Raw genomic sequence first — 14,537 nt, 5'->3', positions numbered from 1 at the left:
AAAATGTTAACTGCAGATTATACTTGATTATTTGTTGTGTCAGTAGCCATTATGTTGTAAATAGCACAAACAATTGAGGAAACATTCTCCTAACATTTAAAAAATGTTATCTGATTCAACCAAGTTGGTTTACATCATTTCCAAACAAAAAGAATTCCAACATATGTCATTGTTTCCACTTTTGTCTTGTTAGTGTAAATGAAAATACCAACCATCATTCATGTTGGAATTATACTTTCTCATTAATTTGCTATGTGACATTTATAATAAAGTACACTGAACATTTTATTATTTTTTATAAAATTGTGTGCTATATTATATGTAAGTAAAATTTATAAGAAACTTATATTCATAATAAACTTACAAAAAAAACTTACATTTTTTTTTTTCTGGAGAGCTGGTTGTTAAATAATCACCACACCATGCTGTTCTCATAGAACCCTGGCTTTTATTGCACTAGAAAGTAGCCCTGCTGCCACAGAAGCCATTCCTAATCCAGGAAGACTCTCTCATGAGAGCCCCTGTTGAAGGCTCCCTTCTTGAGCCTTTAACTGAAAGCACATTGGAACTATGCCTTTCCCAAGCCTTCATTTTTCTCATCCTTTCCTCTCCTGGGCTATATTTTTGGGCACATCACTATCGCTAAAGCTCTGTGGGGATTGATTTGGTACAGGAAAGGAGGAAGTATAGACTCCTCTTCAGGTACTGGGAGTAGAGAGTAGAACATCTCTTTTCCAGGCTTAGGGAGATACAAGGATTATATGTTCCTTAAAAATTTCCATTGGAAGATGGAAATACATTTTCCACATAGAAACTCTGCTAAAATGTCCCTTGGGGTCAAGCACTATGGTATCATATTTTAGCTACAGTGTGACCTAAAGAGTTTTCTGTTGATGGCCTAGAAATTGATTTACTACATTATCACTATGGGAAAATGTATTCTGAGCTCTAAAAAACTGATGTACATATTAAATTTTGGAGTACAATCTCATTTTAAGTTGAAAACTAACTACACAACTAATTTACCAATGTTAAAGCTCAGTTTCATGTTACTCATCTGCTTAAGAACTTATTAGTCTGAGTTCAACTATGTTTCATTGTTTTTATGGACATTAGAATTCTCAGTGCTTCATAAAAATACATAGTATTAAATGGCAAGTCTATTACACAACATTCACTTGAACATATTACTAATAGAGAACAAGATTATTTTCTAGGAACATCATGATTGTATATTTGGGAAGTAATTTTATTATAGGTCCATCAGAGTCCACAGAACATACAATTTTAAACTTTGAAGACATGTTATGGGAATTTCCTGTTTTAAAAAATACAACTTTATAATCTACCAGGAAACTTGCTGTACTTGAAAGTTTAGGTTATAATATAACACTTAGCCTTGTTAACTAGTGATGAACCCAAGGTATACAATCAATCCTTGACTGACTTTAACATCAGCCTTTCTGCATACACATGAGAATGTACCCCATGTGAGGCACTATCACATAGACACATTTAGTGTGTCATTCAAGGCCTGTCTGATTACATATAATTTATAATGACTTTTACTTACTATGTAAGACTGAGGCAAAAAAAAAAAAAAGATGTTTGCAGGTGGTTAGGGTGTTATAATTTGAAAATTGTAGCCTGCCCTATTGGGTCTGGAGTATAAATTCATTGTGTGCTAAAAAGGAAGTACTTAAAAAGAACCAGTTGCTTTCATTCCCAAGGAAAATTATAGAATGCCAACAATGTACACTATAATTTTTTTAAATTTTGCTAATTAGTCTTCAACTGGGCCTAAGAAATTACTACCTGTTACATGAAAGAGGAATTACTTATAAAACTGCGTATACTTGTGTGTATGTATGTATACAGACTAAAGAACATTTAATATTATTTTGGGTACTTACAAGTGGTTTCAGGTAAAAGATTAGCTTTCTTGAAAAAGAAAAAATTTAATAAGCTTTATTTTCTCTTATGTCACCTACATATTTAGGGGCAATATAACAGAGACTATGTTTGGTTTCTCCATGCTAAACCCCTCCAAACACAACTAATGCTTACCGTCCTGACTTTCCTTCAAGGAAAAAAATATTACTTGGTATTCTTTCTCTTCTATATTTTAAAATGCTGTCTTCTGTCAAGTAAAATTTATGGCATCTGATTGATTTCTCTGTCTTCAGAATTCCTTTTCTTCCCAAAGGAAAGAATGACCTTCCTTTGGGAGGTGGCTTCTCCTGAAGACAATAGGGGCATGCCTCCACACAGTGTTACAGCTTGTCACTGACATATAGCAATTTGGCTTTTTCACAAAACACTAATGATCCTTTTGTCACCTTGCATATTTCTGTACTCTGTTTAAGGTGAAGCTGAGAACATACTGGAAACAGAAAAGAGTAAGTTGCAGCTGCCAAGAGGCATGATCACTTTTGAAAGCCTTGAAAAAGCCAGAAGGGAACAGAGTAAATTCTTCATAGACAAATGAAATCATGTTTACCTACCAAATCTCAAAACACATAATTGTTGACTTGAATCATGGTTTTTACAATTTTTTAGATGCTTGACATTTTGACATAATGGATTTTATTTTAAAATATTAAAATGCAAGAGGAGTTTTGTTAAACTATTTTAAAATAAAATTTTTAACATTCAATACAAAATCATGGAGGTACTCTAAGCAACTTTCATATTTCCTATATATGGTGTATATTACAAATATCTAAATGTATAATTAATAAATTATATTGTTTTGATTCCTGGAAGCAAATGTCCTGCTGCTCTCATTTCTCTGTCACACAAACTTTTCCCATCACATTTATCTCCCACAGATACTTCATTTGGATTTGTCAATTGTGTCCTCTCTCTACCTGATAGAAAATGACTAATATTAATGACTAACATGTATGTTGTGCTTACTATGGCCACTCTTCTGAGTGTTTTACGTATATTTTTATAATCATCCAAACAATCCCATGAGGAGGCATCATTTTATGGATGTGGAAACTAAAGCACAGAGGGCTTAAATTACCTGCCCAAGGTCATAACTGGACAGAACCGGAGCAAGAACCTAGATGGTTTGGCTCCAGTGAATATGCTCTAAGAGGCTCTGAAAAGGTTAGGCCTTGAACACATTTTCAACATGCAAAGACAGCTGTGAGAGACAAAAGGTAAAAATATTCAAATGATGACTCAAGACAGAGTTTCTGAAGAGGTGGGAATGAGGAGGTTCATTAGGATGCCTAGCTTTTTATTTCTACTCACCAGGAAACCTATACTCATAACCGTATTTATACCTCTTCCTACAGTTGCAAATCCTGCATACAATACAATAATTCCAAAGATATTCCTGGTACCTACCCTGTATCAAGCACTGTCGAAGACACTAGGGCTACATGAGTGAATGAGAAGACAAGGTTACTGCATCCTAGGCAGAGGAATATGTTCTAGTGGAAAGACGCTAAGACTTAGCTTGGTGAAAGAATAGAAAGGCCAAGCGGAATAATAGGTGATGAAACCAAGGGAGAAAACAAGCATGAATACAACAGCCGTTATCCTCAAGCAGCTGACCACATATCAACAAATGGTTTTGATACAATCATAGTTGTAGGGAACCTTGAGTAATGTCTTGAGGATGCATGGAAGTACTCCATGAAGATAAGGATGCAGGCTGGACAGAAGAAGCTTGATTTAAGGCAAGACAGGCTGTCAGGTCCAGGGATTTGCTGCTGGTTCTATTTGCCTGGGGCAAAGGGTTCCTCCTCCTGTAAGGCAGTTAAGAAATGAGCCTGGAGGCACAGCTTATCTCCTGACCGGCTGTGGGCCTAAGGAATTTGAACTCTATCCTGAGGGTAATGGGGTGAGGAGTGGGGGTGGCATGAAAGAATCTGCTTTGGGGTTTTAGTGGAATTAGTCTATTACAAGAGGAAGATCCCAGAGCCCATGCAATGAAGAACCACAATAATCCACACCTGAGTACTGAGCAGGGCCTGAACCAAGGCTATGGCTTTGAGGATAGGTTCAGAAAGATGACAAGAAAGAATAGCAAAACTGGGAAAGTAGTTTGAAGTTGTGGAGGGAGAAGAAAGTGATTTCCCTTCATTGAATCATTAGCATGGATTTTCTGGAAGACAGGAAAGAAGTGATTAGGAGGCATACTAGTGGTCTAAGGGATGCTTAAGACCCAGCAGTGGTTTGTAGACCATGCCAGAATCTGGAATTGTATTTCTTTCCCCATAAATTCAATCATGTCCAAACATTCGTGACTTAGTCTAGCCAGGGCTCACCAAGAATGAGTTTGAGGGCCCTGCAAGAGTTGACTTAAAGAACTTGCATGGGATTTGTGGTACTATTTTGCTGTGTAATATAGCAAGCTCTGAGCTCTCTCTGGACCACCAGGCCACTCATTTGCATTAGCTTCTCACTTTGGCATTGACTCTAAGCCCATTAATAACTGTTACTTAACAGAGCCTCTGCTAAACACATATACTCACATTTTTGTTTGCTCCAAATTGTGAGGCAAAAATCAAAGCAGAGCTAGTAAATAATGGTTTTGCAATTCAACTATATTAAAATATATCCCAACTGCCTAAAGCTTTTCCCCTTACTTATTATTAAATATAATAATATTTATAATTGAAAGGACAAACATTTTTGCTCTGACACTGTTGAGAGAGAGAGAGAGAGAGCAAACACAAGCAGGGGCAGCCACAGAGGGGAAGGGAGTCTGACATGGGGATCATGACCTGAGCTATTTTTTTTTTAAGATTATTTATTCGAGAGAGAGTGTGAGAGACAGCACAAGCAAGGGGGAGGGCCAGAGGGAAAAGCAGACTCCCCACTGAGCGGCGAGCCTGATGCGCAACTCGATCTCTGGACCCTGGGATTATGACACCAGCCAAAGAGAGACACTTAAACAACTGAGCCACCCCGGTGCCCCTAAGTTGGTGTTTTCACCAGAGATAAGTTAATACCTGCCTTTCATAGAACCCCAGGGGTACACAGGGCATCCATGGAAACAAAGCATTTACAACTGTTAGGGCTCCCAAGCGGAATTATACATCAGTTAGGCAGCATAAATGCACAAGATCCCTAAGGAGGCCTTCCACCAGTTGCTAACAAAAGGAAGAAGATGCCTTCCATGGAGCTCTGAAGAGCGGATGCTGCTCTCCAGCAAAGTCAGCCATTGTGGGTACCGGGAGGACGAGGGCCTGTTTCCTTGGCTTGTTCAGGCCTGTGTCAGGCCCAGCAGGGTTTGGGGAACAAGGAGAGAACAGATACCTTTGGGGAAATTGCCAGTAAATACTGCATTCCCTCCTGTTCTTCTTTGATTCCTCCTACCTCCTGGCCTCACTTCCTCCCCTTTCCTTCTCTTCTGTCCTCTGTTCTCTTGTTTTGTACCTTCGGGTTCTGAAACCTTTCTCCCAGGCACCCCAGTGATTAAGTGAACACCAAGGGGCCTATTGGCATTGCCAACTATGGAAGTGAAATTGTTTCATTTTATCTTTTAAAAATACTGTGGATTTTCTTCTCTACTCCACATGTATTGTAACGGTCTTTAAAAAAAAGTGATTTAATCACTTGCCTGAATCTAAATCTAAAAAAAAAAGCCATTTATGTTAATACTTGTATTACTTACTATTATTACTGATTATCGACTAGACATCATGATATTTCTAAATACTGAGCACGATGTGGTCTTTGTTCAGCTAGCTTACAATCACAGATATTTGTGCTATTACAAGAAGAATGAGGAAATTATTAAAAGAAAATAAATTAGGAGAAAAATAAGAAACTAAGGTATGATTATAAGCAAAGATTTAGAGATTAGAATATGGTAGCCTCACCCAACATCTTTTCAGTGATTAGGAACAAAGTTGAGGTGGGGGGAATCTCATTTCTATGCCATGTGACTGTCCATCTTCCCCAACACACTGCTGACCCAACCAAAGCAATGCAGAGACTCCCTCAGCTTCACATGGAGATTAAGTAGTGGTGTAAAGGAAATAAATATGTACCCTGAAGTTCTCTGCAGCATAATGACCCTTCTTGGAAATCACTTTATAGTAATAACATAATAATAAAAATATAGTTTATAAGATTGTAATACCATTTACCATTAACCATTTTGAATGTTTTAAATTCATATTTAAATGACAGAATTGGGGGTCAGTGTGTGCCTGGGTGACTCAGCATGTTAAGATCTGCCTTTGGCTCAGGTCATGATCCCTGGATCCTGGGATGGATCCCTGCATTGGGCTCCCTGCTCAGCAGGAAGTCTGCTTCTCCCTCTGGCCCTTCCCCTACTCACGCATGCTCATGTGCTTTCTCTCTCTCAAAGAAATAAATAAAACCTTAAAAAAGAGAGAGAGAGAGAGAGAGAACTGGGGACTAAAATTACAAATAAAGTTTATATGGTGTTCTACTCAACTCAGTTTGTGTTTCAGGGTAACACTGAAGGGGGTCCTTTATTGTCTAACTGCACTTTGTAAATATTCTAGAAGTTCCCCAAATCTACTCAAAAGAGTTTTAATGACAAACACTGGAATTACTGTCAAGATGTTAAAAAGAGAAGACCCTTAAAACGGTCTAGTATAAGCCTCCTTTTTATATTTTCTCAAGAAAATGGAGGTCATAAGTGATTTACCTGAAATTCTACATATGGTAATGGTAGTTTGTACTAAAACACTGGTGTTTTGAGTCTCTGGCAGGATTCTTTCCAAGGCACAATGCTGCCTGACTCTGAAAAGACAGTGACAATGAAAGTCAAAATCAAAAATATATGTTTAAACTATCATACATACTCAGTCTTAGAGTCTTAGAAGAGGGGATTAGAAGGGCAGGGGTTAGAAGACAATGAGGAGGGAGCAGACTCAAATTGCAGGAAATAATCTACAACCAATGTAATTTGAATATGACCAATCTGAAATTCATAATATATTTTATGGACTTCAACAATCTAATATATGCATGTGCAAATCTGATATTCTAGAGACACTAGCCAGAACCTAGATTTTCTGTTCCACTATTCTGAGAAAGGAACAAACTCTTGCTAGGGAAATATTATTAAACAAAGTCCATTACTCAGGAGTCATGCTATCTCTTGGCCTTAGAGTCTGTCTGTTCTGCGGGATAATTGGAAACACTCCTTAGGTCTGGCCTTGTGGATGCCTATAGGAGATTTCAAGAATACCCTGCATCCTACCAATGTTCAATTTGCAGAAAGTAGTTTCTAGTATTCAGGGATGACTACTTAGCAGCTCTGCTGGTTTTTCTACTGGTAATTTTGAGTACTTCATAAACTCTTGAAGTTTATGAAGAGTGGAGCAGTGCTTGGGCTGCAGGTGTACCAGAAAGCCCAGACTGGCAAGGGGCAGGGGAGGAGTGAGAGAGGCCTAGAAAATAAGAAGACAGCCAAAGAAGAGTAAGTCTTCATGAAAGGATGGAGCTGCCTCAAACAGTCCAAAAATGGCTGCCAGGTGAGCCACTGGTCAGGGGAACTGAGCGCCCAAGAGACCAAAGTCACCTGTGGGATTCTCTTGCAGGCCAGTTTATTTTGCTGTCCTATATTATTCTTCTAGCTACTTGGATGACAGTAAGAAGCGTGTCTGTGTAGAACACATTCATCATGACCACCAATAAAAGCAACTGGAAACCTATAATCCCACTGATACTCAATGGTATTGCTAAGTCTCAGATTTAGATGACATTTCTGGCTCATAATTTCTCAGTCTATAAGTGTCACAGGGTTGAATGATGGATTGCTAACCTCAGTCTATTTACTTTTTCTTGGAGGACTTCATCTGTGGCCAGCAGCACTCTGTGGACGGTTTCTGCTCTGCCTGGACATGAGGGACAGGCAGACACTGACCCTGAGTTGGTTTGGCATTTCATTTGGTGTTAGAGGAACAGAGTTCAGGATGTGTCCACATGAAGTCATGTCTTAGGGAGGACTGACAATCCAGGATTCTGGCTTGGTGAAGGTTTCAAAAAACTATAAGGAAAACAGCTGTTGAATACATGTGAAAGTCAATGGATCAGAGATACTAGTACACACTGAAATGTGACAAAGGAAGTCTGTGAAAAGCTGTCAGTATATCAGGATAAGATGATTGGACTTTGAGGAATACAGGTGACTGTTCTTCCTTCTCTTCCTACAATCCCCACACCATTCATTTACTGCTGATGAAGATCTGACTTGAGTAGACGGTAGTACCATTTCCGCCCACCAAGGTGATTTGAGAAAAAGACAGAAAGAGAGAGAACGCTAGGAACCCAATATGGATTGAAATACTCAACCATTTCACATCTTCTTAAATTGCTCCAGAGAAAAATTGGCCTGTAGAATGCTTTCTTTTAATTTTCAAGGAATTAAACATCTTGAAAGGATTCCAACTAATGCTACCTCTTTAAACCAGAAACGATAAAAAGACACCTATGGTTTGAATATAATTTATACTTATGGATGGCTCCTTCTCTGAATTCAATAACCAAGGACTATGGACAGAGAACTGGACTGACCTTCCTGTCAGTTTCCTCGTCTGAACTGGAAGCTTAGGACAAGCCTGCCATCTCTGAAATAGCCTGAAAGTCTACATAGACAGGCAAAGGGAGTTCTGTGCAACTTTAATAAGTTATCTTCAATTCAAGCAAAGACATCAATTTCCTACTAGGAGTATTTTAGGAAAGGAAAAAATTCTAATAGGTTTATGGGTCATGGCTAACAGTACATTCTCCATCTTTTTTCTTTTTCCTCAGAGATACTGACTTTTATCTTTTTTAGTTGTATCAGTATAGGATCTCCCTGAAGCAAATTTTGCAATAGTGACTTGAGCAAGTCATTTACGTGGCAGATAATCCCAGAAATGCTGGTGGGGAATTGGTGAAATAAGATAGGACAGAGAAGAAAGCTAGTAAATGAAATCTCACTCAGGAAGTTACCTCTGTGAACAACTTAATCCTGCTGGGGAACTCTGAGAAATGTTTTAGAATCCCCTCACCCCAGAGTTATCTGACCCAAGGAATGAAAGAGCGGAGGCATTTATAACCTACTTTTTATAGTTCACTGGTGGAGGGCTGTTCCTAGACCATTATTTCTCCAACACTTAGGGTGTTTAGGCAAAGTGGGCTCTAGAGCCAGAGATAACCTACAGGCAAGAGATGCAGGTGCTACAAGCTGGAAGTCAGATTGGCTCAAACTGAAATGGTGAGGGCCAAGGGGAAGTAGTTGAAAGCAACTCATATTTTAATACCAACAGTATTACTTGAACCATACATCTCTAAGTAACATTCCAGTGTAGACAATTCTTAATGTTTCAATTTTTTTTTAAATATTATCTCATGAAGTAATACACAAATCATGAGGAATTTGCTTTCAACTCTCCCACCCCACCATCTCCACCACAACTACACACACTTGAATCCTTTCCATTGCACCATCCTTCCAACATTGTTATGTGATCATTTTGGTTAGATCAACATTTCAGTGTTTACCTTACAATGATGATGAACACTTTTCATAATTGTGTCATGTAGTAAAATATAATTACTTTCCCTTTCTTGCTCGGCTTCCTGCCTTTCTGGAATTAACAACTTTTGTTGTTTTATGTGCTTAATGTTCTATACGTTTACCACTTCTTGGACTATGAACTCTGTCTGTTTCTAAGTCTCCTCCCCACACATCCATTCACATCATAGTCTACCAGTATCTCCATTGTGAAGAAATTTAGAGACTTCTGACCTGCTCCCACCTGGACTGTTTTCCCTCTACATCTGGTACTCAGCTCTCATCCTGAGTTCTCCCTTCATGTATCCTGGGGGTTCCCTTCTCCCTAGTCCTGTGTTGGGTCTTTTGTCTACCAGACCCTATGTCGTGCTCCTTCATTTGCTGAAACTCATCATCCAACAGCTTTCTGAGAAAAAAGAAATGAAGGAAACCTATTGAGATCTTATAGGAAATCTTATTGAGATCTTATATATCTAAAAATAATGTAATTCTCTTCTGATGTTTGGTTGGTTGATAGAGAGTGGTGGGGTACAGAATTCCTGGTTATTAATAATTTTTCATCAGAATTTCTAAGGCATTATCTCATTTTCTTTTTGCATTTCTCAGCCTATTTGAGTAGCAATACACTGTGCTGGGAAGCCTTCCTACACAGATCCCTCTCCTTACCCTGCTTGAGCTCTGACTACACGTGCTGGTCCACCCATCAATAGAGAGACATGATCCTCATCCAGCTCATCCCACTACCCTGTCCCACTGTGCAAAAGCCAACCTTACCTAGTTAGACCCACACATCTCTCCCTAGGCCTCTTTCCCTTCCTCACCGTCCCCATTGTGGACACCCTACTCACCTTTTCCAGATTCCAACACATCCCTCTGTGCCATCACTGGACACATCCTTTGTTCTGCCCTTCCTAATGGCTTTAGAATGATGGAATTATTCAGAAAGAGAAGGGAAGAAGAATGAAAGAAAGAACTGAATTTTAACATTTGTCATCTAATGTATATATTTAGAATATTTTAGACAAAAATTACTTTTAGATTTTATGTTAATCATGTTGATTTTATAGACCTTTTATTTAAAATTTGGATATAGAGGTTTTCACTAAACATATTCATGTTGATTGGAGAAAATTATCCCAGTGAGTTGTTCTGGCAATGCCAGTGAGCAGAGAGCAGGGTTTTAAGGCCAAAGCAACCAAGGAACAGAACCCCTAATAACCAAGGAACCCCCTCCTCAACAGAATAGGACTGAGTCCTAAGCCATCAACCAGTTTCTTTCTTTTTTATTTATTTATTTATTTGAGAGAGAGAAAGAATGGCTGGGGGGCAGCCCACAACCGACAGCACAATGGGGTTCCCCATTGAGCACAGAGCCCACAACCCTGAGATCATGACCCAACTGGAATCCAAGAGCCAGAAGTTCAACGGACTGAGCCACCCACTCACCCCTATCAACCAGTTTCTATATGGGATAAAGACACTCTGAAGAAGTGTGTTGGCTCCTGAAATAGTTAAATAACTCTTACTCTGCCAATTAATTGAGAACTCAAGTCTAAATACGAGCATAAAAGCAACATATTTTAGAACTCACCAAAATATAGATTAGATTCAATATGCCAGACCATTCACCTCATAAATTTATTAAACGCATCACCTTTCAGCATTTGCAATTACTTGAGTAATTGAGAATTGAGTAATTTGAATAGTGTTTAATAATATATCATTTTAATAGTGCAAATTATACTATTCTGTAGCCTTAATCCAAGGTTTCTTAACCCCAGCACACTTGGAGCCAGATAATTCTTTGGGTAGGGAGCTGTTTCACGCATTGTCATTGTAGGAAAATTACCAGCATTCCTGGGCTCTACTCACTAGATGCCAATAGCAACCTCTCCTCTATTTTGGTTGGACAATCAAAGATGTCTTCAAATCACCTCTAGTTGAGAATCATTGCTTATGAATTTCCAGTTCAATCATTTAGACTCTCTTCCATCTTTGTCCAGGATGTATATGTTTTCCTCAAGAGTGATGAATAACCATTAGTTTTTAGCTTTCCAGATATACAAAATTAACAGATGATTTTTGAAATACTGCTAGTGATTTTAGCAGCCTAAAATGCCAATTTATTTTTATTTTTAAAATATTTTATTTATTTATTCATTCCTGAGAGAGAGAGAGAGAGAGAGAGGCAGAGGGAGAAGCAGGCTCCATACCGTGAGCCCAATGTGGGACTCAATCCCAGGTCCCCAGGATCAGGCCCCAGGCCAAAGACAGCGCTAAACCACTGAACCACCAGGGCTGCTCTTAAAATGCCAATTTAAAAGGTACTTAGCTTATATTACAACCTGTTCACTATTACGTGTAATATGATTGTTGGGTGAGAAATATAAAATCATGTTGACAAAATTTCTCGGAAACTGTGGTCAGTATCCACGGGTTAAGAGCCCAAGCTCTGCAGATAGAGTCTCAGTTTGAACCTTCATTCAAACTGCTCACCAGACCTGAGCATGTGACTGAAACTCTGTTCCTCTATCACCTCTCTGGTAGTTTGATGGTACTAATATTACCCAGCTCAGAGGGTTGCTGAAAGGGATAAAATGAGATAATGCAGAAAAGGTATTTGGCAGATAACAAGGACTCAACATCTCCTATATTATTGTTCTATGTTTACTGACATTCTCCAAAGCATCTCCCATGTCTTGCTATTTTCACTCTATAACTTCAAGAGTTCTATTTTACAAAGGAGAAATAGCTGACTCCAAATCCTTCTCTGTTTATCAGTTGATTATATATCCTATTTGTCAGAAAATAACTATTCATTTTCTATGGACACAATGAACGTATTCACTTACTGCACTTAGGTGACACGTCACAAAAAAAAGTACAAAAATTCAAATAACATTTTGTTATGCATTAAACACTGATATTTACTACAAAGGAATAACACTGAAATCAGGGCTGTTCTGGAAAATCCAGGATTATTTATCTGAGTTATCTAGACCTATGGACAAGAAAACCTGGAAAGTAGGAAAATAGAGTTTTCAGAGAAAATTGTGCCTTTTCGGGAGTGGTCCTAGACATTCAAAACAGCTGATTATTGGGTCGGTATAATCACTCTCTGGAGGGCAGCCCTGGTGGCGCAGCGGTTTAGCGCCACCTGCAGCCTGGGGTGTGATCCTGGAGACACAGGATCAAGTCCCACGTCGGGCTCCCTGCATGGACCCTGCTTCTCCCTCTGCCTCTCTTTCTCTCTGTGTCTCTATGAATAAATAAATAAAATCTTTAAAAAAAATCACTCTCTGGAGCCAAGAAAGTCTTCATTCATTGTAATGAAATGAGCAGATATTCTATATACATCTAACAGAAAAGCACTCTCATCAAAAATCAGTAAGTTGCTTGTTAGAAACCACTGAATCACAGAAGAAGAGAGCTCATAATCCCATAGAGGCATACAACTTGCTCTAGATTTTTAATCAATTTTCTTCTCCACCAGTCATCTTCGTTCAGGATGATTCCTTTTGCCAAATGCTTTTGGGTATCACTTTTATTAAAAAATAAATAAAAAGGATATAGTCACTCACATCTATTAGTCAATGTTAAACAAAAAAGTAGAATTCTACAATCTTCACTTTATAAGAAAGGCAATTTACAATCCTGTTCAAATTGCTTCTATGAAAACAATACTTCTTAAACACCAACAGAATTACATGTACTTCTGAAGCTTTAATATGTCCTCTCTGGCATGCTATTATGTTCTTGAGAACCATTTGAGAAGAGTTAGTAAAGATTATTCTGAGCTATTTCAAGACTGATTTATTGATCCAGGTACAAGTATATATAAAAGATAATCTGTTAATCTCTTCAAAAAATATGCAGTGACATTTGATGTCCTTTCAAAATAAAAAGTTAATGTGGAAAATCAAGTAGGAAGGAACAAACATAATTATTTGGGTTCAATAGTCATAACTGAACATCTTTGTATTAGTTTTTCACATGTGTTCCACTGACATAAGATTGAAGTAATTAATGCGTTTCTATAAAATGTTTGCTAGAACCTTAGACAAGTTACAAAATACATTCCCCTTTCCATACATACAAATCTGTTTTCCACCATATTAGCATGTCCTTATGATACTGACATTAGCTCTTTACCATATATTTAAAGTATTGCATAACCCATTTATGATAAAGACTGGTATATTTATGAATTCTAACTTTATCAATTTCTTCAGGGTTGCATAAGGAACAAATTAAATGGCATTATTCCTAAAAATTTTCACCAGTCTTTGGGCAGTGGCTACATGGTAGGTTGTCAATTATCTGGCATACTGTAGACAACTAGGGATCTTTAAAAATACTAATGTCTGGTTCCCACACCAGGATACACTAATTTAATTGTTTTGGTATGCAACATAACATTAGGATTTCTTAAAGCTCCCCAGGTGATTCTAATGTGCTGTAATGTTGGGGAGATTTGGGGCTGGAATAAAGGCCCAGGTTGGGAGTGGGAGCCATGGGCCATTGGCTAATCTGAAGGATCAGTCATCCTAATGAAGAAAAGATTCTAGATTATGGGTAATGGGGATAAGGTGTGTCCTGGGACAAGTCTTACTCAATAACCCAAGAGTCTGTAAAAATGTGTAAATGGATCAATGGGGTCCAGTCCCATTTTGTTAAGCCAATTTCTAAGTACCAAAGACTTTATTCTCGTTATTTTATCATTGGGTCAGAGCATCTATGCTCACTAAAATCTATTTTTTGAGCAATGGATAATTTAGGTAAAACCACCATTCTAGCAGTTAAGATGAGACATACCTGTTTGTTCTCTATTTCATATGTAGTAACCTCCAAGGATTATAGGGAGTACCATGTCAATAAATAATGGGATAGCCAGTATACCTGTAATTCGAGTCCAGTATTATATCCATTTGGTACTAACTGGTACATCTCAGCAGATGTTAAAATTAATTCAGAATCTGTGATGTGGAGGTTCAAGAGCCAATAAATATGTTTTTATCTCTTTGTTATTTAC

At 38.1% G+C, this 14,537-nt stretch overlaps 2 protein-coding genes across 6 annotated transcripts in view; one reads left to right on the top strand and one right to left on the bottom strand.

Annotated features, from left to right (window-relative positions):
* Positions 1-14,537, bottom strand: part of CD274 (CD274 molecule) — a 129,931-nt gene that overhangs the window by 79,632 nt on the left and 35,762 nt on the right. The gene's annotated exons all lie outside the window — the stretch shown is intronic.
* LOC121484515 (plasminogen receptor (KT)) overlaps positions 1-14,537 on the top strand; it is a 78,538-nt gene that overhangs the window by 52,938 nt on the left and 11,063 nt on the right. The window contains exon 7 of one of the 3 annotated variants that reach the window (XM_041743887.1): positions 2,367-2,756. The exons of the other annotated variants lie outside the window; for them this stretch is intronic. Within the exon in view, the coding sequence (XP_041599821.1) occupies positions 2,367-2,488 (122 nt within the window). The 3' untranslated portion in view covers positions 2,489-2,756. Of the gene's footprint in view, positions 1-2,366; positions 2,757-14,537 lie in introns of those variants that run through there. 3 annotated transcript variants of the gene reach the window in all.

Source organism: Vulpes lagopus, chromosome 2 (assembly GCF_018345385.1).
Source record: "Vulpes lagopus strain Blue_001 chromosome 2, ASM1834538v1, whole genome shotgun sequence".
Lineage (NCBI taxonomy): Eukaryota > Metazoa > Chordata > Mammalia > Carnivora > Canidae > Vulpes > Vulpes lagopus.
Note: the sequence above shows the minus strand (reverse complement) of the source record. Positions and strands in the feature narration are given on the sequence as shown.